This window comes from Lipomyces chichibuensis (assembly GCF_038497645.1).
Source record: "Lipomyces chichibuensis strain CBS 12929 unplaced genomic scaffold V1513scaffold_13, whole genome shotgun sequence".
Taxonomy (NCBI): Eukaryota; Fungi; Ascomycota; class Lipomycetes; order Lipomycetales; family Lipomycetaceae; genus Lipomyces; species Lipomyces chichibuensis.
In genome coordinates, this window is record NW_027117465.1 from 80,499 (window position 1) to 102,295 (window position 21,797).

At 45.8% G+C, this 21,797-nt stretch overlaps 8 protein-coding genes and 1 non-coding gene across 9 annotated transcripts; 4 read left to right on the top strand and 5 right to left on the bottom strand.

Annotated features, from left to right (window-relative positions):
* Positions 1 to 2: 2 nt before the first annotated feature.
* Positions 3 to 6,869, top strand: V1513DRAFT_443614 (armadillo-type protein). The gene is made up of 11 exons (XM_066897844.1): positions 3 to 536; positions 584 to 632; positions 682 to 744; positions 797 to 952; positions 1,003 to 2,778; positions 2,835 to 4,472; positions 4,521 to 5,054; positions 5,106 to 5,545; positions 5,594 to 5,703; positions 5,755 to 6,067; positions 6,119 to 6,869. The coding sequence occupies exons 1-11, from the start codon at positions 163 to 165 to the stop codon at positions 6,753 to 6,755; spliced, it is 6,090 nt and encodes a 2,029-aa protein (XP_066753839.1). The 5' UTR covers positions 3 to 162; the 3' UTR covers positions 6,756 to 6,869.
* An 83-nt stretch (positions 6,870 to 6,952) lies between these two features.
* Positions 6,953 to 7,074, bottom strand: V1513DRAFT_t50. The gene has a single exon. It is a non-coding gene; the product is annotated as a tRNA-Leu (tRNA).
* A 1,164-nt stretch (positions 7,075 to 8,238) lies between these two features.
* Positions 8,239 to 9,619, top strand: V1513DRAFT_443624 (uncharacterized protein). The gene is made up of 4 exons (XM_066897845.1): positions 8,239 to 8,710; positions 8,765 to 8,836; positions 8,899 to 8,969; positions 9,023 to 9,619. Exons 1-4 carry the CDS (start codon positions 8,270 to 8,272, stop codon positions 9,429 to 9,431), a joined length of 993 nt encoding a protein of 330 aa, XP_066753840.1. The 5' UTR covers positions 8,239 to 8,269; the 3' UTR covers positions 9,432 to 9,619.
* Positions 9,490 to 13,488, bottom strand: V1513DRAFT_443627 (trypsin-like cysteine/serine peptidase domain-containing protein). Its single transcript, XM_066897846.1, has 9 exons — positions 12,808 to 13,488; positions 12,698 to 12,755; positions 12,627 to 12,645; positions 12,477 to 12,575; positions 12,272 to 12,417; positions 12,151 to 12,222; positions 11,835 to 12,098; positions 11,353 to 11,784; positions 9,490 to 11,301 (listed from the first exon to the last, which is right to left on the bottom strand). Exons 1-9 carry the CDS (start codon positions 13,398 to 13,400, stop codon positions 9,715 to 9,717), a joined length of 3,270 nt encoding a protein of 1,089 aa, XP_066753841.1. The 5' UTR covers positions 13,401 to 13,488; the 3' UTR covers positions 9,490 to 9,714.
* A 171-nt stretch (positions 13,489 to 13,659) lies between these two features.
* Positions 13,660 to 14,178, top strand: V1513DRAFT_424917 (RNA polymerase; the record flags this gene model as incomplete). The annotated part of the gene is made up of 3 exons (XM_066896101.1): positions 13,660 to 13,665; positions 13,734 to 13,874; positions 13,927 to 14,178. 3 exons carry the CDS (start codon positions 13,660 to 13,662, stop codon positions 14,176 to 14,178), a joined length of 399 nt encoding a protein of 132 aa, XP_066753842.1.
* Positions 14,179 to 14,315: 137 nt separating this feature from the next.
* On the bottom strand, positions 14,316 to 14,874 carry V1513DRAFT_46570 (uncharacterized protein). The gene has a single exon (XM_066900048.1). It carries the CDS (start codon positions 14,752 to 14,754, stop codon positions 14,452 to 14,454), a length of 303 nt encoding a protein of 100 aa, XP_066753843.1. The 5' UTR covers positions 14,755 to 14,874; the 3' UTR covers positions 14,316 to 14,451.
* V1513DRAFT_443639 (chaperonin Cpn60/TCP-1 family) lies at positions 14,618 to 17,143 on the bottom strand. The gene is made up of 7 exons (XM_066897847.1): positions 16,963 to 17,143; positions 16,791 to 16,854; positions 16,674 to 16,744; positions 16,522 to 16,616; positions 16,430 to 16,472; positions 15,784 to 16,371; positions 14,618 to 15,734 (listed from the first exon to the last, which is right to left on the bottom strand). The coding sequence occupies exons 1-7, from the start codon at positions 16,985 to 16,987 to the stop codon at positions 14,995 to 14,997; spliced, it is 1,626 nt and encodes a 541-aa protein (XP_066753844.1). The 5' UTR covers positions 16,988 to 17,143; the 3' UTR covers positions 14,618 to 14,994.
* A 127-nt stretch (positions 17,144 to 17,270) lies between these two features.
* V1513DRAFT_399056 (pyridoxal phosphate-dependent transferase) lies at positions 17,271 to 18,924 on the top strand. Its single transcript, XM_066895449.1, has 3 exons — positions 17,271 to 17,459; positions 17,520 to 18,209; positions 18,264 to 18,924. The coding sequence occupies exons 1-3, from the start codon at positions 17,365 to 17,367 to the stop codon at positions 18,718 to 18,720; spliced, it is 1,242 nt and encodes a 413-aa protein (XP_066753845.1). The 5' UTR covers positions 17,271 to 17,364; the 3' UTR covers positions 18,721 to 18,924.
* Positions 18,811 to 21,640, bottom strand: V1513DRAFT_443645 (uncharacterized protein). The gene is made up of 3 exons (XM_066897848.1): positions 21,282 to 21,640; positions 20,323 to 21,223; positions 18,811 to 20,273 (listed from the first exon to the last, which is right to left on the bottom strand). Exons 1-3 carry the CDS (start codon positions 21,382 to 21,384, stop codon positions 18,926 to 18,928), a joined length of 2,352 nt encoding a protein of 783 aa, XP_066753846.1. The 5' UTR covers positions 21,385 to 21,640; the 3' UTR covers positions 18,811 to 18,925.
* Positions 21,641 to 21,797: the final 157 nt, after the last annotated feature.

Consider the following 21,797-nt stretch of genomic DNA (forward strand, 5'->3'; position numbering starts at 1 on the left):
CCCTTCTCACAACTGTGGTGCAATAGGTTGGTCCATACAACCAACAGTCAATCTCTCGCGAATAAGATCAGTTGGACATTACTGCGACGACATCTGTGCTTGTCAATCATCGTTGACGAATCACCAGTTGGAGTAAGATACAAGTATACAGCTTCGTGTATTATGGCTCATGTATCGGGGCCCATGAGCCAGTTCACTCCGACTTTGCCAGATGAATTAGATATAGCTAAATTAAACAGCCTGACGGCAGATAAACAGCATGTTTATCTGTTTGCATGGCTGAGTGATCTGTTCAAATACTTGGAATTGCTTGACGAAGATGGATCGACTTCACATCAAATGTTCGTTAAAAACGAACTGGGGAAATTCACATCATTTTCATCGTCTATTTTGACTCGGCCCATTCGTGCTTTGGTGGGTCGGTGCTATATGGAGATTTATTCAAAGAGCGATCGAAAAACATTGTTTGATGTTGTTAACGAATTGCTAACGGCCTTGAACACGGGCAAGCCCGACAAGAATATTGATTCAAAATTGTGAGTTCCAACGGGTCGATGTCGGGTGCAGCTAACATTAATTCCAGTTTTTTGGTTCATGTCATTGGAGATATCTTTTCCGTAGCCGGTGATAGTGTACGTTATCCCTATTGCAGAAAACGACTTAGTGGCTAACTCGCATTAGATCATGGCTATCGCTGCTCACGGAATTCTGTCATTCATGAGAGTTTTGAAATATTCCAGTAACGTATGATAAGTGACTTCAATTTCATTGGGAACGCCGCTTACTAGTTGGATAGGCTGCGGGATACCGAACAGCTATATTTAGGTCCCTCGCGCAAATCTTCAGTATGACCGGCTCGTTCGTTGACGAGAATCTTGCTCGCGATGTATGGAAGCAAGCCAGAAATGCAACCAGTGACAAGTCGTCACTTGTAAGGGCGGCAGCTCTTGATGTAAGTCACTTATCGTTATGAAGAACTTTCCTATTCTAATTCGAACATAGTGTCTTCGCGAAATATTCAAGAACTCGTCATACTTTAACAACCACTCAGATTCGGAAAATCTTAAAGCGATCGTTATGAAGGCATTCGATTCTCCTCAAATCTGTGTCCGCAAAGCCGCAGCTGTGTGCTGGGCGTCGTCACTATCCGTGGCCAGTACCACCACGACAACTGTAGTGGAAGTCGCTCCAAAAAAGTCGAAGAAGCCGCCTCCACCAAATCCAGATGAAGAGGAACCTTCTCCTTTACCTCAACCAACGATGAAGGTTGTTGAACATGTTACATACACCTTTGAGGAGACGCTGGAGCAGCTGGCAGGTGCGTACACTAAGCCCGGAGTATCTGCTAGAGTGCGCGCAGGCGTTGCGGAGACATACACAGAATTTTTCTATCTGTGCGGTACGGCGGAGATCGAATCGCAATATTTGGCAATTGTTAAGAGTATGTTGGACAATATCCTGTCCAGTGCCAATATTGTGAATCATCGGTTGAAGATATTGACAACCCGACGGCATATACATTTTTTGCTTAATGACGTGATTGGTCAGCAGTTCCTTGGCGAAACTGGAAGGTTGACTGCCGTTAAGATCTTGGTGGATGAATTTTTGAAGAACTATCCTGTGGTTATGAAGGACCAGTACGAGCCGTCGAAATACGCTCTCGCTGGGGCCGTGGGGGCACTGAGGTACTTAATAGAAGCGTTGGGGTCTGCAATTGCATCTTTGCAAACGTCTATCCGTGATGCACTATTATTAGTTCTTCAACATCCGAACTATACTGTCCAAGTCGCGACATGTTCCTGCATCCGTGCTTTTGTTCTTTATGTGCCATCGCAGCTTGTACATATGACGACTACAATGATGAACAATTTGAATCGTGAACTGGCTGTTCTGAAAGGCCGGCGGTCCTCAGCTGACGTCGCTGGACGTTGCGTTGGATATGCAACAGCTTTATCTATCACTATCGGTATCACTAATCTCCGCCCACAGTATGCGTCTCTGGATCTCACCTCTCGAATATTTTCGCTGGCCACTTCCCTTCTAAAAGGCAGTGGTGAATCCGATGTGCTCGTGTCTACAACGCAGATTCAAGTGGCGTGGACGTTGATCAGCGGTTTGATGTCTCTTGGTCCAAATTTCGTTAAACTGCATCTCAGTCAACTCTTGCTTCTGTGGAAAAGTGCTTTGCCCAAGCCGTTGTCCAAAGATTCGGTCGTGGACAAGAACTCGCTTGAATACAGCTTCCTGTTGCATGTTCGGGAATGTGCGTTGTCGTCAATCCTGGCATTCTTACAATTTAACGCGCGACTTTTGACTAGTGATGTTTCTAAACGTCTAGTTGTCATGTTACAAAACACCAGCACGTTTTTGAATCTAATTTTGGCCAAGAAAGTCGTTGAAGATCCAACGATGCGACTCTCATCGTCATTACATCTGGCAGACTACGAAATGATGGTTCGACGACGAGTTTTCCAGTGCTATATTGCGTTAATTGACGTTCAGCATGGTGAAGGATTACAAGCTGATATTTTAACTTCGGCTGTGTCGCTTTTTGCAGATCCTGATAATTACACATCGCCGCTGAGTACGACTATTGCTTCGAGTGCCGGAAGCTACGAGTCTGTATGGGAGGTTGCCGATAATTATGCCTATGGGGTTTGTAGTGTCATACGTGGATTCAGTACCGCAAAGTTTGGCTTCGAGAAAATTCAGGGTGAAGAGGAGGAGGATAGGAGTTGGCTTAGCACAGATTCATTCACTTCCAGAGTCGAGCTAATGGTATGTCTTAGTCATATAACAACACGTAGTAATACTAGCCGACTAACCTTTTATAGCTGAATGAGCCTACACTGGGAGCTTTGGAGCATGACTATATTTTTCTGCTCAATCAGCTTGAAACTAAGTCCGGATTGGTTCCATGGCAGTCATATCCTAAATCATCCGCTACTGCTGTTATCGACTACGCAATTGAATTGTTCATCTTACTCCTACCGTTGCAGACGGAGAAAATTCAGGAGAGTATTCTAGAGCAAGTTGCGTCATTTTTGAACTCGTCGAGTCTGCAGAAAGATCCTGGCCGGAAAGCCGCTGTTACAGCCAATGTCGCCGTCGCTCTGTCGGGAACCTTAAAATTGATTACTAGCGATAAGAGGAACCACAGGCACAGACTCAATGACGAATCAGTTCTTAAAATTATCATGGAAATGCTTCGGTCTATTGCTGTGAAGGAGGATGCTTACGTTCGTATAATAGCTGCAGATGCCATTGGCCGCCTTTCTGCCATCGGGGGCCATCAGTTTACTGGCGTTCAAGTCAAGCACACGGTCGACGAGATTGTAAAGAACAGAGACCCGAATGCAAGGGCTGGTTTAGCACTTACGCTAGGCAGCATTCACAGCCATGTTGGTGGCATGGCCGCTGGTTTCCACCTTAAGACTATTGCTAGTATTTTAATGTCGTTAAGCAACGATCCGCATCCGACCGTCCATTTCTGGGCTATGAAAGCCTTGTCAACGACTATGGAATCAGCTGGCTTGACGTATGCGAGTTACGCCCCTAGTACGATCGGTATGCTCTGCACTCTGTATCTTTCGGAAACGCATAATGAGGAGTGCATGTCAATCTTATCGTCAAATCTGGAGGTCGAATATTCGACAGTCCGAGTTCTTACGCATTGCATCGATGCTCTGATTGGAGTTCTCGGACCAGACCTTCAAGAACATCCCAAGAATAGGGAACTAATTTCTCTTCTAATTCAAGAGATCGCTAATGAAGACGATCCATTTGCTGTCGTGGAGGCGATTAAGTGTTATCAACACGCTCTGCTCTTCGCCCCACAATACTTCGACACGAGAGGCTTCTGTCAGAAAATTGCGAAATATATCAACTCACCAATTCAAGATCTAAGGGACGCTGCGATTGATGGTTATTATCAACTTGCCAGGAATGATGTTAATAGTGTGTTTTCGTATGCAGGTCGAGCACTTGAAGGCCACATATGGTTAGCATATGATACGACGCCTTGGCATGAGGGTCTGAAGAGCATCATATCGACGTGGCTTTCCCAGACCGGTGTTACTGAGGCCCGTTTATGGGTTGCTCGTTGTCAAGCAGTTTTAGTCAAACTGGTTGCGAGAAAACGAATGCGGTCAGCTAAATCACACTCCCAGGATATTACACCTGATCCCGACCTTGGAGACGAAGAAGTTGCATCTTTCGCGGCCTCTGAGGATGGATCTGGAGGCATAACGGGTGACTCGAATCCCAAAACAGAAGGCGGTGTGCCCTTGAAATGGCAAACTAGGGTGTTCGCTTTGAATTGCCTGAAGGAGATGCTTGGCATGAATAAAGAAGTTCCAGGTAATTTGATTGCGAGAATTGGTGATATCATTCGTGCAGCGTTTTCGGCATCTACTTCCAGTGTGCTTGAGATGAGGATTATTGGCGTACAATTACTAGATGATATTCTGCAGGTCAGCACTCATGGTACTGGGTATTGAGTAGTCGTTGACCTCTTGTAGACATTTGGCAGGACACCAGATCCGGACTTTGCAGATTCTGCTCTTTTGGAACAGTACCAGGCGCAGATTGCATCGGCACTAACCCTAGCGTTTTCTTCAGATTCTTCTCCGGAGCTCGCATCTGAGGCCATCAACGTGTGTGCGGATTTCATAGCGAACGGTGTTGTCCGAGATGTCCCGCGAATGGGGAGAATTCTCAAGTTGCTTACCAACGCGCTGGATAGCTGTATAACTGAGGGAGACGAACTTACGCTAGGGGATTTGAAGGTGATCAGCTCTAATGCTCAAGTTATGCTGAAACTTGCCATCTTGTCAGCTTGGGCAGAATTGCAGGTCGCTAGTATTGAACAAGAATATTTGCTTGATGTTACAATGCCTCATATCAAGTCTCTGGCCCCATTGTGGTTGTCGGCTCTTAAAGAGTTTGCGCAGCTCAGGTTTGAGCCTGATTTAGGCCCCGGCAGTGGTACCATGACGTTGTCGGGTCCAGTGGATAACACATATTCTTCTGGATCTAAGGACAACGTTTTACAGGTGAAATATTTACCTATGCGACTGCATTTATGTATACTGACACTGATGTAGTTTTATGAACAGTCGTGGCTCAAGCTTGTGGAGGCTATCGCTTCGTTGATCGATCAGAAACCAGACCTTGTTATTGCTGCTCTGGACGACCGAAAGGGTGCTGTCGTAAATGGCAGCCATAACGAGACAAACAACGAGCCGACAGCGTTCTTCTTCGTGCTTTTTGGTGTATGTTTCGAAGCCCTCGTCAAAGCTCCAGGAGGTGACATCATGGCTTCGAAGGATGATATGCCTGTGATACTTAACGCGCTCAAGAAGATTTTACTGCCGTCGATTTGTGGAAATTCTTTGTATCAGGCTGCAGTATTCACAGAGATGATCGACTTGTTTGATCGGATAATCCTTACGGAAGGTTATCATTGTCAAGAACCATTGATTGAAATAATTAAGAATTTGTGCATTAATCATCCGGCATCAAAACGGACGTTTGACACGGATATGTATGTTTTGAGTGGTTTATCATCAAATGACCCCAGCTGACGTGTTAGAAATGGTAACGAGATTGTTAGTGATGGCCTCAATCAGATGTTTGAGCTACTACGTGGTGTGATCCTCATTCTCACGCAAATATATCCTTCCGTGGCGGACTTGCCAACGAGTAAGAACTCTATTTTAGTACTGTATAGATAGCTGGCTAACAAATTCATAGATCCTAAGCCCATAAGAGCGGAAGTAATTGCGATTACCGAGCAAGCGATGGATGCATTCAAAGACATGATCGAAAGTTTCCCATTTAGTATGCGGTTGGATTTGTATGCTATTTACCTCCACATTTTCAGTTGTCTGCTGGATACGCCAGCCTGTCAGGCTGCTGTTATCCCAGCGTTGTTACCGAATTTGAAGAGCATGCTTAGGAATGTTGTCAAGTCGTGCACGGAGTCTGATTCGGAGTCGTATGGGCAGATTTTGCAAGGGATTCGTAGTTTTTTTGCACTACTAATAGCTACGTTGGAGCAGACCAGGTACGTTAACTGTAGCATGATTACAGTTCGGTTCAGCTGACCTGTGTGTAGTCATGCGCAATATAAAGATGCAGTCGCGCTTCGAAAGAATTGTCTTCTTTGTGTAGTCGTTGTTATCGGAAGTTGTGAGCAGATCATGTCCGCAAACGACTCGCTAATCGAAGACTGCAGTATTGCTATCATCGAGTCGTTCAACAATCCCGAGGTCGCATCAGTTGCGTCCCAGTGCGCCAAATCACTGCTTATCACATCTAGCCGCGGGTCGTTCACGCAAATGCTTGGCCGTAAGCTTCTTCCGCAATTAGTAGCTTTGGCAACGTCCGAGCTGTTGTTGACCGATGACGGGGAGGATATGCCAAAACTGGTGTGCGACATCTTAGTTGCGTTCATCAAAAGCTTAGACGGCGAAAGGGTTGCTCCAGCGATGGCGGTTTGCATACCTGTTATATTATACAACATAAAAGATGACGAACCAGAGACGTTGTCGATTCAGAGACGGCAGTTAATTGAGATAGCTGGTGTGGACACTGTCTCGTTTAAATCTGTGGTCGCCCAGATATCGCCGGCACAGCGTTTGCAACTCGAGAGGTTGATGAGAAGTCAGGCTGCGATAAATGCGAATATCGATGGTGAGGATTTTGTACATTCGACACCTAGTATTCAGCTGAGGACGGATTTTGCATTTTAAGGATTATCATGGGCTGATAATGTTTATTGATGATTTGATATTTAGTGAATAATACTCCAACGTATCACATTACTTATGCATATTACTTATGAATGAAGAAAGCTCGCAAATTTATATCTGACATACCCAAACAATGCTGAATCAGACAGAAGCAACTATAGAATTAATAAAAAGTAGGAAAAAAAAAAAGTAGATATTGAGAGCCACGAGATTCGAACTCGCGCATCCGAAGATATCAGAGATTTTGGCGTTCAGTAAGCTTAATGCGATACTGCAAGGTACCTAAATCTGACGCCATAGACCACTCGGCCAAGCTCCCACTTGTATCTCCCAGTTTCTATGTACCCAGCAACAGGAACTGAGCCGTAAATAATTTGCTGCCTAAACATTACCCTACCCCTCGAAGAACATTGATCTTCCCTTCTTTCAATTTACCCAATGTCCATTGGATACTTGTTTGTTCCGCCAGAAACTGTATATTATATAGTAGCCAAATGGCTTACAGGAGAAAAAGAGGCATTCCAGAGCGGCTAGCCTATCTATTTTGATCCCGATGCCTGTACGCAGCCACTCGGAAGCGTACATGTTCCGTTTATTGCAGGCAGCAGTCGTGATAATGCAGTCAGTTGGAGTGGATATGATGAACACAGTTACTTGTCAGCACAGATACTGTTAGGTGAAAATGTGGACTATTATTACTGAAAGAGTTACAACTTACAAGAAATTACTCCCTTTATGCATAGCCGGAATTCTTATCGGAAGATATCGAGGATATTATGGTTGATGAGACATTTGGCACCAATTTCCACAGTTTTGAGTTGTTTGCTGGAATCTCCCCATTTGAGTAAGTGCAGCTCTCATATCAGCTCCTGCATACACGAGAAGTCGACTAGTTTAAGATTTAAGATATGCTACTGCTTTACCATGGTTCTTGAGTTACAGTTCATTATAAAATAGTTTGTATGCAACATGTCCCACCACCACATTTCGGATATACGGCAAAAATTTATTTGCATCCCCTGCATGAATCGGCAAAGAATCTGTACTGAGGAAATCGTTCTATGGATCACTACGACAGCCTGCTAATTATGCTTGTTGCCTCTGAAATATAATATATAGTAAATCTGAGAATATGTTTCACATTGGTAATGACGTAGGCGCTCTAGGAAAACATACACTAAACTCCGAAGTTATTTCCGGCGCCGCGGAAATGATCATACCATTCAGCATTCAAACGCAACTGCGGAAGCTTCAATTGATCGTTGAATTGCTCTATTATAATGGTTCTTGAGAGTTATATATATCAATCAATTGAAGCCTGATCTGGTTTTGTTAAAATCGTCTGTTGTGGATTGTGGAGGGAGAAGATCGGCATAATTCCCACTCAGGAGTGGCTCGACAAGGTTTTTCGGACGACGAATGCCGAGCCGACCAAAGAACATATAAAGAGCTAACCGCATCTGATTGAGCTTCATCTCGCCCAGGGCAACATCTACCTATTGTAACCTCCCACAATGACGATTGCTTTGCTTACAGGAGCGTCTGGGTTTATCGCGGGCCACGTCCTTAAGACCTTGCTCGAGAAGGGCTACACTGTAAAGGCCACCGTCCGCTCGCAGTCCAAGGCCGACTACCTCAAATCCCTGTACCCTGCCGATTCGAAGCTCTCGTTCGTGATTGTCGAGGACATTGCTATCCCGAACGCGTTTGACGAAGCCGTGAAGGACGTTGACGTTATTATCCACACAGCGTCGCCATTCCACTTCAAGGTCACCGACCCTGTCAAGGATCTCTTAGACCCGGCCATCAAAGGTACTACGTCTATTCTTCAGGCAGCTAAGAAATTCGCGCCTCAGGTCAAGCGCGTTGTTATCACGTCGAGCTTTGCTGCTATTATAAACGCCACGAAGGGCGACTGGCCGGAGCACACCTACACCGAGGCTGATTGGAATCCTGTATGTGAAGTCAATATAGAGCGTTTATTGCAGAATGCTAATAATGAACTTCAGGTCACCTGGGAAGAAGCCATTGGGACTAACCCTTCCACTACCTATCGTGCATCCAAGACTTTTGCTGAGAAAGTGAGTCTGCATAATTGTTCGACACAGAAAGACCGCGCTTCTAACGCTTTTAACCACTACAGACCGCCTGGGACTTCCTCGAGAAGGAGAAGCCCAACTTCACAATTACCACTATCAACCCTCCTCTCGTCTGGTAAGTTTCGCTCACATTTTACATTCGAAGTTACGTCTAACGGGTACATTCAGGGGCCCCATGATCCACGACGTAACCCCACAGACGTTAAATACCTCGAATGCGAACATATGGTCTCTCGTGAACGGCTCGCAAGCGACGATCCCAGCAACCCCCGCCCTCGCGTGGGTCGACGTTCGTAATGTTGCTGAGGCCCATGTCTTGGCCCTCGAGACTCCAAAGGCCGAGAACCAGCGGTACTTCATCGTGGCTGACAAGTTCTCATACAAGGACATATGTGATATCCTGCTCAAGAACTTCCCGGAATTGAGCGGAAAGGTGCCAACAGAGGGCGGCATTTCGACCAAGAAGATCTTCGATGTTGATAACTCGAAGTCCAAAAAGGATCTTGGAATTGAGTATATCTCGTTGGAACAGAGCATTGTCGATCTTACAAAACAGTTTATAGACTGGGTTAAGTAAATTCAAATTGTGCGCACTAGACCTACAGTTTTATGAATATTCCAGAATAATTCATTTGCTTACCATTATATGATGCTATTTCACGCATCGATAGTATATTAGCTTTAGCTATTGGTGCACTTATATTTCTCCAAAAAATGCTACCATGAGCATACATACGACCAAAACAATGGAACGCAAAACAAATGCAGATTAATTCGTTCGTGTAAAACAATGCCCAGTTCTACCGACACGATATATGTACAATCTACTCTATCACCGCCAGAGCTCATCATCAACAACGTCAATCGTAGTCGCTACCCTCTTCACCAGTCGTTTCTCCAATCAAACCTTGAAGGTTCTCCCGGCGAACTCCACCCGTGTACGTGTACCTTTTCCACTCGCCAGGACGAGTACGATCCTTCACGAGCTCCATCGTCGGAAAATAATGCAAGTTAGACTTTATCGAGCTGGCAAACGGGACATTGTCAAACGTCACGATACGGAGCCGCAAGTAAGTGTTGTCCGGAATATTCGACACTACTTGTAGGAATGTTGTCAAATCAGGGGTTGCTTGTCCGTTCACATGAGTAATGAAATATGTCGGCGCAATGTAATACTGATAAGCCGGCGATCCTTTCATTCGTGCACTGACGTACACACCCGAATGCAATTTTTTGATCTGCTGCCTGACGGCATGATGCGGCTCATGTAAAATCGCACCGCACCAAATAATGATGCGATCGGTTTCCAGGTTCTCGGTCGAGACAGTTGGCACCTTCAGCTGAATCTCTTTGCGCCGTCTGACCACAATCATATCGAGGATTTCTTGATCGTACATCACATCCAGCTCCGAAACTCGCGTCAGAGTCTTACCGTTGATAGAAAGGATAACGTCCCCTTCTTCCAAAATCTGCGGCGCGTCACCACAAACTAACTTCCTGACCGCAAATAGCTGATGGCGCTCGTCATTCGCCTGTTCAACATTCCTAATCCACATTTCCGAGACACCTCGAATACGTGCCTGGTTCATCTGCAAAATATTCAACTCGACATCCAATATCCGAAGCTTTGGTGTCTCATCTCGGCGAAGCTTCTCCAGAATAGCAATAATGCTGGAGGTGCAGATACCGGCGTGATACTCCACATCCCGACTGCTGGTATTCCGTTCGCCGAGATAAGTTAGCCACAGCGCGCCAACAACTCCGTCGGTATTGACCAACACGCCAGAACCGCACTGACTACCCAATACAGTGTCGACAGTGACGCCGTCTATGTTAATCGCACGATATCTCGGCGTCGTCGGATTTGCTGGTACAGTCATCGTCGAAATGTCTGTCACCGTTGTCCGTGCGACCAGCGGTCGCATATTCTGGTTCAAGCCCATGAAAATTGTAGAAGAATTCCGCTGAATCATCTCCGTACTCAGAAGCGCCGTCTCGACTGGAGCTTCTACTAAGCTTGGATCATATGAAACGACCGCCCAGCCTTGAGTAGGATGCAGAAACACCACCTGGCCTGGCACCATGATGGAATCCGCCACGGTGATCACGATATCGCATAGATCGTATGGTACTATGCTGCGTGCTACAACCACTAACCCTTTCTCTGCGTCGACAACCAACCCATGACCGGCTTTAGCAGATCTTGGAAAGCCATCAATTTTGATAGGAACCAAGCATGTGACTTTCACAAAACTGCGGATGAGTTTTGCGGCCTTTGCAATGCTTGTATTATTAATTTCGGTGAACTTCGCAGACTGAGGCTTTAAAGGTAGAGGAGGTAATGGGTCACCAAGACTTTCGAAGTCCCAAAGACCTGTTTTATCGTTCCTGATTGCCATTCTGAAGGCGCCTGTCCAGTGTCTGTCAATGTGTGCAATACCCGTACTCTAAAATTTGGATCAGTATGTTACGTAGAACCACAACCAACGCATGTATACCATAGTGTGCATGTCCTGAACGTTACGGCATATTGTAACAACCCATTGCCTATCTCGGACCTTGCGCATGACCTCTATAAATGTATCTAAATCTGGGGTTGGTTCATTATCAATACTCTCAAGTATCCATCCTCTATCGCGATCCAATCTGAAAGATCCAGCGGGATCAGAGATGAATACTCCCCTAACCGGGATTGCGTATTGGCGAGCGACTTGGTAGCTGAGGTTATGGAAAGTAGCCCCAGCCACTTCAACGTAACGATCGGGAGTAATCTTGTGGAGGTTTCCGACGGCAATGTCAATTTCAGAGTCGACTCCTCCTCGCTGAATCACAGCTCTGACGGTTTGGTCGACAGAAGAATCTAGAATCTCATCAAGACGCACAAATTTGGTGAGGAGCTCTCCATTTAAACTGACGAGACAATCACCTTCCTGTTGACTTGTTAGCTCGGTGACGATTGAAATAAAGAAGACCAGCCAACCTCAATTAGACCATCCGACGGTCCTTCAGGTAGTACAGTTTCGGCCACTAGCATGCCAATGCAATCCGGGAAGGCTCTTCGTACAGTTGACTCCGTTGTCGAAGTCAACCCAAGACGTCTGCATTCATCAAATGGTTTTAATAACCACTGCACCTGAATTGTACCTCTTGTGATCGGTTCGTCATTCTGTATACACTGTAGGGCCCGCAATCCTCGATAGAGTGGTAAGAAGTAATCCGTCGACGATTCACTACTTCCACCGGCCTAGACAGTATTAGTATCTGACAAATGGGACTAGAAGCAAATCACAGTATACCTGAATTGCAACCGCATAGCCATCAATATTGACAACTGGGCTTCCACTTGAGCCACCACTAGCACTTGCAGCCTAAAACAGCGTCAGGTATGCACCAAGATAATGCAGATGAATTTCGTACAGCTTGAATATATTCCGTATTGAAATCGTTGTAGGAAAGAAAGCCGTAATCAGGCGCATTTCTATCAAGACGACTGATAAATCCAGACAAAATGCTCAATTTCTCACCGGCATCGTTACCGATGACGCGAATCTCCACTCCAACTTCTACAAATAAGAGGCATGTTAGCTCAGCGTTCCTCTGGATTCAGTTGTGAACAACACACTTGCTAGGTCAGGCCGCAGCTTCAAGGCCACAACATCCATATATTTGATATCTTCTGGGTTGAATCTGAGTAATCCAAAATCATGAACTGGATCTCGATCTTAATGTCATGTTAATAGACTCCTAGTTATGACGTGAAGTTAAAACCTACATATCGGGTACACATCGCACTTTTCATTCTCGATTAGCTACAAATCCGTAAAGTGTGAAAAAGAAACTTACCTCCTCATGATTATCGAAAATAGCATATCCCCTGAAGGGCCCTGCTCCGACGACGTGTCTATATTGTACGTGAACCAGAGTTACACAACGGGCAACAAAAAGTAACTGACCTGTTCGTCATGATTAAACCCCTCTCAGCATCGACAACAAATCCAGTCGCTTCACTGACCAACGCAGGCTCACAGTCAAAGCTTGCAATCTGGGCAAATCGCACGGAGACAACGCTCTTAATGACTTTCTCAATGGTCCTTTGCCACTCGACCGAATCGGCCAATGGCGCTGCAATCTTGAACTCTTGACTCGTCTTGCCATTTGGTCCGCTATTGTGGTTGGTACTGGTATTTAGTGACTTTCGCCTACAATTTACCGGGGAGTTTCGAAGTGACATATCTGACAGCGTTTCCAAATCTTCGAGCGCGTCACTGTGAACTCGAGCGTCGTCTTCGACCTCGTCAATATCGTCAAGATACACTTCATTGCCTTTACCGTCCTCCGCAAGCAACTCATAGTCCGGCGCACTCTTCTTCAGATTTGTAATCGACCTGCCATCCGACGTTCGCTTTGCAGAGCGTTCAGAAATCGGCGAACCCTTCCGCTTCGTACTGTGATTCTGGGGATCCATTTCAAGTAAGTTATCCAGCTCTCGACGGCTATCTGAAGTTGAATGCTGATCACCGGAGCCAAAGCGTATTTGATGAGCCATGTGAATTCAAGGAATCGACTTGTTGGCGGTCTTCACAAAGACCAGAGAAGGATGAAGTCAGTATTTGAACAGGCTCAGTGAGAAAAATTTAAGGGCTTGGCCGTTCCGCACACAATTTTCGAGGGTTTACAGGGGTAGGTACGAAAAAGTAAGCGGTAAATTGACGGTTACCAAGGTACCTCTGTGCCGTTGCCGAACCTTTCGATTAACCTTACCAACTCCACAATTTCAAAACATATTGCTTCCCAGCTAGCACAGGATGAAGGTAGGCTGTACACGAGGCTAATGATAATTCTGTTTCGCTGAAAGATTTATTGGCTAAATTTTTGTTAGGTCGAAAATCCGCGAGACAAGCTACTCTCTAATTATGAAGTTCTGGAACACATTCATGCCATAAAGCGACGGCAGAAGAGATCAGCGTCGAAACACCGGTCAATCCAACGGACAGAGAACTTGGAAACAATTTTATTAGAGGTAGGATGAATATTATGGTGTCGGTGCGGGTGCTAGACTAACGGAGGTCCAGCTCCAAGGGTACCTTAAAGGGACACCAGCAGCAAAGCAGACTCCGGACGATATTCGAAATTTTTTACAAGAAATATCGGTATATGAGCTAGAGAAGGCAGAAAAATTACAGTTGCTTAACGTTGCTCCCGGATCGGAAGCTGCACTTCACAGTTTAATTGAGGAATGCGATCAACGATTTACTAGTGAAGAACGCCAACACATGGTGGCTCTGGTGTCACAGTTCTTGAGACCAGAGATCCAAGGCCAATAAAATCTTTAGTATGTATAGTTACGGTAGACGGGATTTTTACATTTGGTACCTTATGGAGTTTCCGGTTTTTGTCCTTTTCGGCATAGATGGGTTTGGCTTCAATTATGCGAGTAATCCACAAAATTCAAGGGATTTTCATGAAGGGATAACAATATTACATGAACCTATCGTAATTCCAGTTGCTGAAGCATCTGTAAGAAGTGGTCACAATCTCTGGTCAGGTACGATTTGTGTTTGTGGTCAAGCCTAGTAGTCCATATAATTGGTTTGATGTTATCGTCGGTGAAGAGAGGTGGTAAACTTTAGACAATGGCAGGTACTGTAGACCAAGAGTAACCAGCGGATATTTATTGATACTATTGATGCTGTCGATGAGATTATGAGTTTGACGATAGATGGAAATCGATGATCATGACGGAATTTTAAAATGTGAATTGGTCCAAAGGAAAGAAAGTGAGAAGAGAATGTAATAATGAAAAGTGGCGGACGACGGTCTAATCGTACGCCAGCGTAGACAAGAGAGTGTTCATGGTAGCACATAGAGAAGTTCTGCGGTAAGCAGAAAGGCGACTGCATACAAGGTTTTCAAGTCCTCGACATCCGAGATAAAGACTTAAAAGTCACAAATGCACGATATGAGCGTACGTCAGTTTTTGTGTTGGTAGTAAGTTAGGTAACGGCAGGTGCAAGGCACCAAAGTCAGATAAATTGGATTGTCATATTATCTACACGATTTGCTTCGTTGCCACTACCCTTCTCCCTACGTGTCGAGGGCGTACTATACATGCAAATGTCACGAAAAACCATCTATTGCTGCTACTCGGCAGGTGGGCCCGCATCGGCACCTCCTGAGGCTTTGTCGCCCTGCTTCCTCACACCACTGACGATATCATCGACACGCAACAGAAGGCACGCACTTTCTATGGCAGTCTTGATCGATTGAAGCTTGATAACCTCAGGCTCCCAGACACCATATTCCTTCATATCGACAACCCTGCCAGTGTCTCCATTGATGCCGTAAGTATAAAGACCCTCCGCGTGCTTAGCTCTTAATTCGGCAAGCACCTTGATAGGGTTGGCGCCACAGTTCTGCACTAAAGTGCGTGGGATAACTTCCATAGCCTCGGCAACGGATCTGTATGGCCACTGGACAACGCCTTCGATGTCCTTCGCTTTCTCAGCCAATCTAATGCTAATTGCCATCTCAGTAGCTCCTCCACCAGGGGATAGTCGGGGCTCGAAAAAGACATTTCGCGCAACGGACATGGCATCCTGAAGGTTTCTGTCGATCTCGTTCAAAATGTCCTTGCTGGGTCCACGTAACAGGATAGTGCAGGCTCGAGGGTTCTCGCACTTTGTGAGAAATGTGAAATATTCATCGCCAATAAGCTCAATATTGAATAATCCACATTGAGTCCCGACATCAGACTCACGCAGATCCTCAATACGGTTGACAATGGTCGCACCAGTCGCCCGAGCAATTCTGTTATTGTCGGTCTTTCGGACACGTCGTAGGGCAGTCACGTTACCTTTCAGTAGGTAATGCTGGGCAAGATCTGTCGTGAATTAGACACCGTTAATATGTCAAAACACAGGGGAAGTTACCAGAAACACCCTTCTCAGTTATGACTAGATCTGGCTTGAACGACAAAATGATGTCGCATAATGACTTAATTTGCTCCTCTTCAATCTCGAGAATCCTTGCCCAGTCCTCCTGTTTCGTAATTTCAATGCTGGTCTGGGATTCACCTTTCTTATACTCCAGCGGACAGTCAAGGAGAATTATACGCGGGTTCTCTATTCTCCTCCTCATTTTTGGGTGGGTTACGTCTTTGTTCAGCATTACGCCATCCAAAACTCGTGAGTCTTCAATTTCTCCACCAGGAATTTTCTCGACACGAGCATATCTTTTGATGTCCACCTCACGCTTGCCATTCACCTCGATTGCAACCGTACGAACAGCGTGCAATGCCAGATTGCACATCAGGGTGCTCCATCGCGCGACAAACTTCGTACCGATAGACGCTGATATCAGCTGCAGCATCTGCTCGTCGTCGTTCACATCAACTGGAACTGAGATATCATTGGTGATCTCAAGTGCATCGGCCAAAGCTTGCTTGAACGCGGAAATGATGACAACGGGGTGTATATTCCGCTCGACATGAGGATAGGCGAAGGCGAGGATCTCACCAGCTGAGCGTCGCAGTCAAGTTAAAAACCATTAAACGTATCGACAGAGCACCATACTTACCTAAGATGATAACAGTCGTAGTACCGTCTCCAACTTCCTCATCCTATTAGGTGGTCAGCAGGCTCCACTTGACGCTCCGGTAGATCAGTTACCTGAGTCCTGCTAAGCTCGATCATGCTCTTAGCCGCAGGGTGAGTAACGTCGATTTCACGCAGAATAGCATGTCCATCATTGGTCAACACAATTCCTAAGCCAATCAGTATATGAAATGCTTCATATTTAGCGATTGCATTTAGTTACATACCTCCCATAGGATCAAGTAACATCTTTAGCATAGCCTTTGGTCCAAGACATGTCCGGATAATATCAGCAACACTGTAGCCATCAGTAAAGAGCGTCGTGGACCAATACCGGTACATACGTTTTAGCTGCGGTGATATTCGAGACCTGAGCACGTCTACCAGTTTGGCGTTCGCCGCCCGCATCTACATAATAGAGACGTTAATATGACCAAGTAAAGCTTTGTGGAGTATTTGCAACACAAACAATCCGATAAAGCAAAGTATAAGCCACTATAAGATCAAAGGACTTACTCATAACAACAACCGGCGCCTGCATTCTCGTGATTCACTTAGATAGAACTGACTGATGATTGTAGGTGGTGGATGATGGTTCACGAAGCAGAACAAACTCCTCGTCGCGACGTGTACAATCGAAATTTTTCGTCGCCAATCTTCGTTGACGTGGCAGTCAAAGCGCGTCACTGCGTTTTCTGCCTGCTTTTGGCTTTTGAATGAGACGTAACTTACAGCACATATACGTATTTTTCTGGCTGGCATTCAACTAAGGGCGCGGTGCGGCGATGATGAGTCAAACTTTAAACTTTGGGCTCGAGAAAGTATGCGATGAGCACAAATAACCTACGAAAGAGTCTAAAAGCCTTTAAGCCTTTACGGATTTTCTTACAAAATCGTCACGACGGCTAGATTCGAAGGATGACGGTTACAAACATGACATCTCCTGCTTTTAGCCTTGAGGCAATTACCAGGCCGAACATCTTGCTCCTGGAGCCTTATCGATGTGCTCGAGAGTATGCTTAGCCATAACCTGCCTGTCCAAAATCGTTGCAAGCTAACAGATTTTATGCTAGTGACTATAAGACCGGTATACTCTTGGATGCTAATGAGAATGCTTATGGTCCGTCGGTGTACACTTCCGAAGTGGCATCGTCGAAGGATACTTCTACACTTATTGAAGCTGACTTGATTGCCGGCCTCAACCGATATCCTGACCCGCACCAGGAAGATGTAAAGCAGCTTCTATGCGACCTTCGAAACGCTCCAAATAAAGGGAAGTCAGATATTATTCCGTTGACACCAGACAATCTTTATGTCGGCGTGGGATCCGATGAGTGCATTGACACAGTCATCCGTTGCTTCGCGACACCGGGCCGGGACAAGATGCTCACATGCCCTCCCACTTATGGCATGTACTCTGTTTCAGCTCAGGTCAATGATGTAGAGGTGGTTACTGTCAACCTTGATCTTGAGACTAAAGGATTTCCTCTTCGAGTGGACAACGTGATGGACGCCCTTTCGAACGACAGTTCAATTCACCTTGTCTACCTCTGCTCTCCGGGCAATCCTACCGCGAGCTTGGTTGATCCTGAGTCTGTCAAGAAAATCCTTGCTCATCCCACTTGGAATGGAATTGTTGTTGTCGACGAAGCTTATATTGATTTTTCACCCGCTGGAAGCTCGATTGCTCCATTGGTAACCGAGTACGATAACCTAATCGTGATGCAGACTCTATCGAAGGCATTTGGCATGGCTGGCATTAGGTATGTTCATTTTAGAGGGGATATTTATTTTACACTTTGCCAATATTGCTATAGATTTGGCGCGTCTTTCGCCTCATCGCGTGTGGCTCGAATTTTGAATAACGTGAAAGCACCCTACAACATCTCCTCGTTAACTAGTACACTCGCATTGAAGGCTTTATCGCCGAGCGGACTATCCAACGCGCACCAGAACATCGACGCTATTGTGTCTCAGCGGGCAAGATTGCTAGAAGAGCTTCCCAAGATTCCAGGAATCGGAAGTTTCATTGGTGGCGATGCATCGAACTTCTTATTGGTCCAGATTCTCGATAAGCCCAGAGGTGTACCATCAAGTCCTACTGCTTTGAGACTTTACGAGACATTGGCTATGACAAAAGGGGTTGTTATCAGATTCAGGGGAAAGGAGCCAGGTTGCGTTGGTGGCTTGCGAATTACGGTCGGCACGGAAGAAGAGAATACTGAACTACTCGAGAAGATAAGGGAAACTTTGCTGGAAATATACAGCTCGTAGGTAGAAATTGCTGTCATGATAGAGGAAATTTATGATTTTTGGCTGTTATCGTTTGGTCGTGATGGTTAATACGATTGATAGAACGCAAACTTTGAAATTCTATAATGCTACAATTAATAGGATACTGTTACATGCTTGACCTGCTATAATACAAAACCGAAAGTGTGCTATATTTACATTACCCGTACTGAATTATAAGTCGATTTTACCACCCCTCTGCTATTCTCCGTACGGCCAATAAATTTATCATTACACGTTTATGGATACTCAAGGCTTGGTTCCACCTAGTCCTTACGCGGTCATCTTGCTGTAATGCTTTTATATAGCGATCCAAGTTTCCCGAATTGGACAAAATCTGCAATGAGTTCTGACTATCAGCATGATGCCGCTCATTGACATAAAGAGTCATCTTGAGTTCGTAGTCATTCCACCGCTGCTGATAAACAAGTACTCTTTGCCAATAGTCCATCAGCTCAGTTTCAGTCGGATTTATGGTGTTTATCGGTGGTACCGGTGCCGATGGAGGTTCAATGTCAAACACGGCTCGAGAATCGTGATAGTCGATTGATGTAGGTGCAGGCTGTTGCTGACTCGTCGTAAATATAGGCGCGTCTCGATCAAAGGGCAACGGCTGTGAGTTGACATTCGCGAAGCCCGCACTCGTGGCAGGAGGAGTTCTTGGTGAGTTTGGTTCCGCAGGCGATCGTGGTGAATCCATTGGAATATCTGATTCGGCAGAGGTCGTCTTTGTTGCCGCTGCGGGCTCAGCATGCTCAGGATTGATCGGGTATGTCTTTCCAAGATCGTCCATTTTGAACTCGCCATGTCCCTGTGTAAATGGTGGGACAGTCTTGAACAATCCGAGGTCATCGAACGAGCTAGCGCCTAGTGGCGCCCTCGATTTCATTGCCGATTTAAGGCGGTGTCTATCGCGTTTTTTCGGCGACGGTGTTGACATAGGCTTAGATTCCGACGTACTTTCTTGTGACGAACCTTCTGATGGCGGCCTTGGAGCCTCTGTCTCTACTGCCTTAGGATTTTGACATTCAGAGGCATCTTCTTCCTTTACCGTCCGTTGCCGAGATTCTGGAGAAGCAGGTTTTGCGTTGGTCGCCGTCGGTCGAAGCTTTGTCCGTCTAACTGACGTTGGTATCTTTGAATGATTCCAGACACTAGGAGAGTCGAACAAAAAGGGGTTCTCCTTGGCAAATGCATTACTCCATATATCAGCCATGAACCGATTCTTGGGGATTGTCTTATCATCATCTTTGCTGGCAACGTTGTTCTCATCGTCATCTGATGAACGATTAATTTTCTCTTTAAACGGCTTGGGAATCGTTGAATCAGGATACATGTACACGTCTTCATCACTGTCAACATCGACAGGGTCGTCCTTACTGCCCCGAGGACTGGGAGTTGGTGATGAATAGGTACCAGTGACGTTGGCGTTCGTACCTTTAGTCCAGGAATCAGAAAAGGTTTCACTTCGAACACCAAAATTGAAACTCGTTGGGGTCGCCGTTGTAAATACTTTCGGTTTTGCAGTCGGCCGACTATAGAATGTTAGAAGCTGAAACAGGATAGACTATACACACTACTTACTCTGTAAAGCCGAACTTGGGCGACGTTGAAAACTTCAACCCAGAACCTGTGCGCTGGTTATTAGGCTTAGGCGACGTCTGCCCGTTAAAGGTTTTAAATTCCTCTGCCGATGTCGGTGTCGACGTTGACGATGACGACCCTGAGCTCGAACTAGGTTCTTCCGGATGGCTTGTTTCGGGTCTCTTCGGAGCCGGCATTTCTGGATCCGGTTTCAACTCAGAGGACGTCGCATTAGCTGCACCCTTTTGAGGACTTGGAGCGTAGGTTCGTTCTCCAGTCCGCATGGAATAAGCAGTCCTCGAAGATGACCAAGATCGCGGCGTCTTAGGACTGTTCTGGTCTGTCGACATTTTCGGAGAATCAGTCGCAGATTTTGCGGCGGTTGGCGCCCGGGGAAAAGCAAAATTATTTGCTTGCTTTGCCTTAGCATTATTTCGGTTATTGTAATTGTGAGAGTTGTTATGAGTGCTAGGGCCGGGGTTAGCGTTGCGGTTTTTGTTTTCATAAGCACTCTGCTTTCGAGACGACTCGCCGTACTGATTCGAGAATGATTGTGATGTCCGTGGCTTTCCACTGGCAGTAGATGGCGTAGATTTCTGTCGTCCGTACGTATAATACGACCCAGAACTCGACGTATTAGACCATCCGTATCGCTCCCTCTGACTATTATTCCAGGCCCACGTCCCTTTTGGTGTTGAGGTGCTTGTATATGTAGGCATGTCTGCGTAATAATGCGTATATGGCGTCCCATACGTACTCCGAGGCAGTGCCTTTTGTCGTGCGCGGTCGTATATTTGCCGCTTAACGGGATCGCCGAGAATATCATTCGCCTCCACTATCGCTTTAAACTTTTCAGCAAACTCGAACTGCCCTTGATTTTTATCCGGGTGATACAATAGAGCTAAAATCCAGCCACATTAGGGTCAATTCAAGAAGCAGATCGAATAAAGAATACATACCTAATTTCCGATATGCCTTCTTGACCTCTTCGGCCGTGCAAGCTGTTGACTCGAGCTCGAGAAGGGCATAGTAGTCAACTGCAGCATTCTCCTCCGGTCGCATCGCTCCCAATTCTAGTTAATAGTGCCAATGCAAAGCAGTCTTTTTAATTCCAAGTCATGCGTCTAATCTATCTGCGGTGATATCCTTGGCTGCTAAAACTAGACATCAATTCAGGCAAGAAAGCGCGACATGAACCTCGGCCTGGCTGTTGTAGACACGTCCGCACTACCAATATCTTCCTAGTAACCGTGACAACAGTTCAGTGGCCGCCACTATGGTAAGCTAATTTCGTTGATTATTCCTTCTGCGCTGGAAGAGACCAAGTTGCCGTAGAACAACTACAATTTTTCCGGTTTTCTATTGTAATCACCACCAATACGCCGCATCAGATCCCTAACCCATTGTTGGGAGCGAAACTATGGAAACAGAGATTTAAGTTAAATGTTACTTTCAGATTAATCTCTATACGGCTA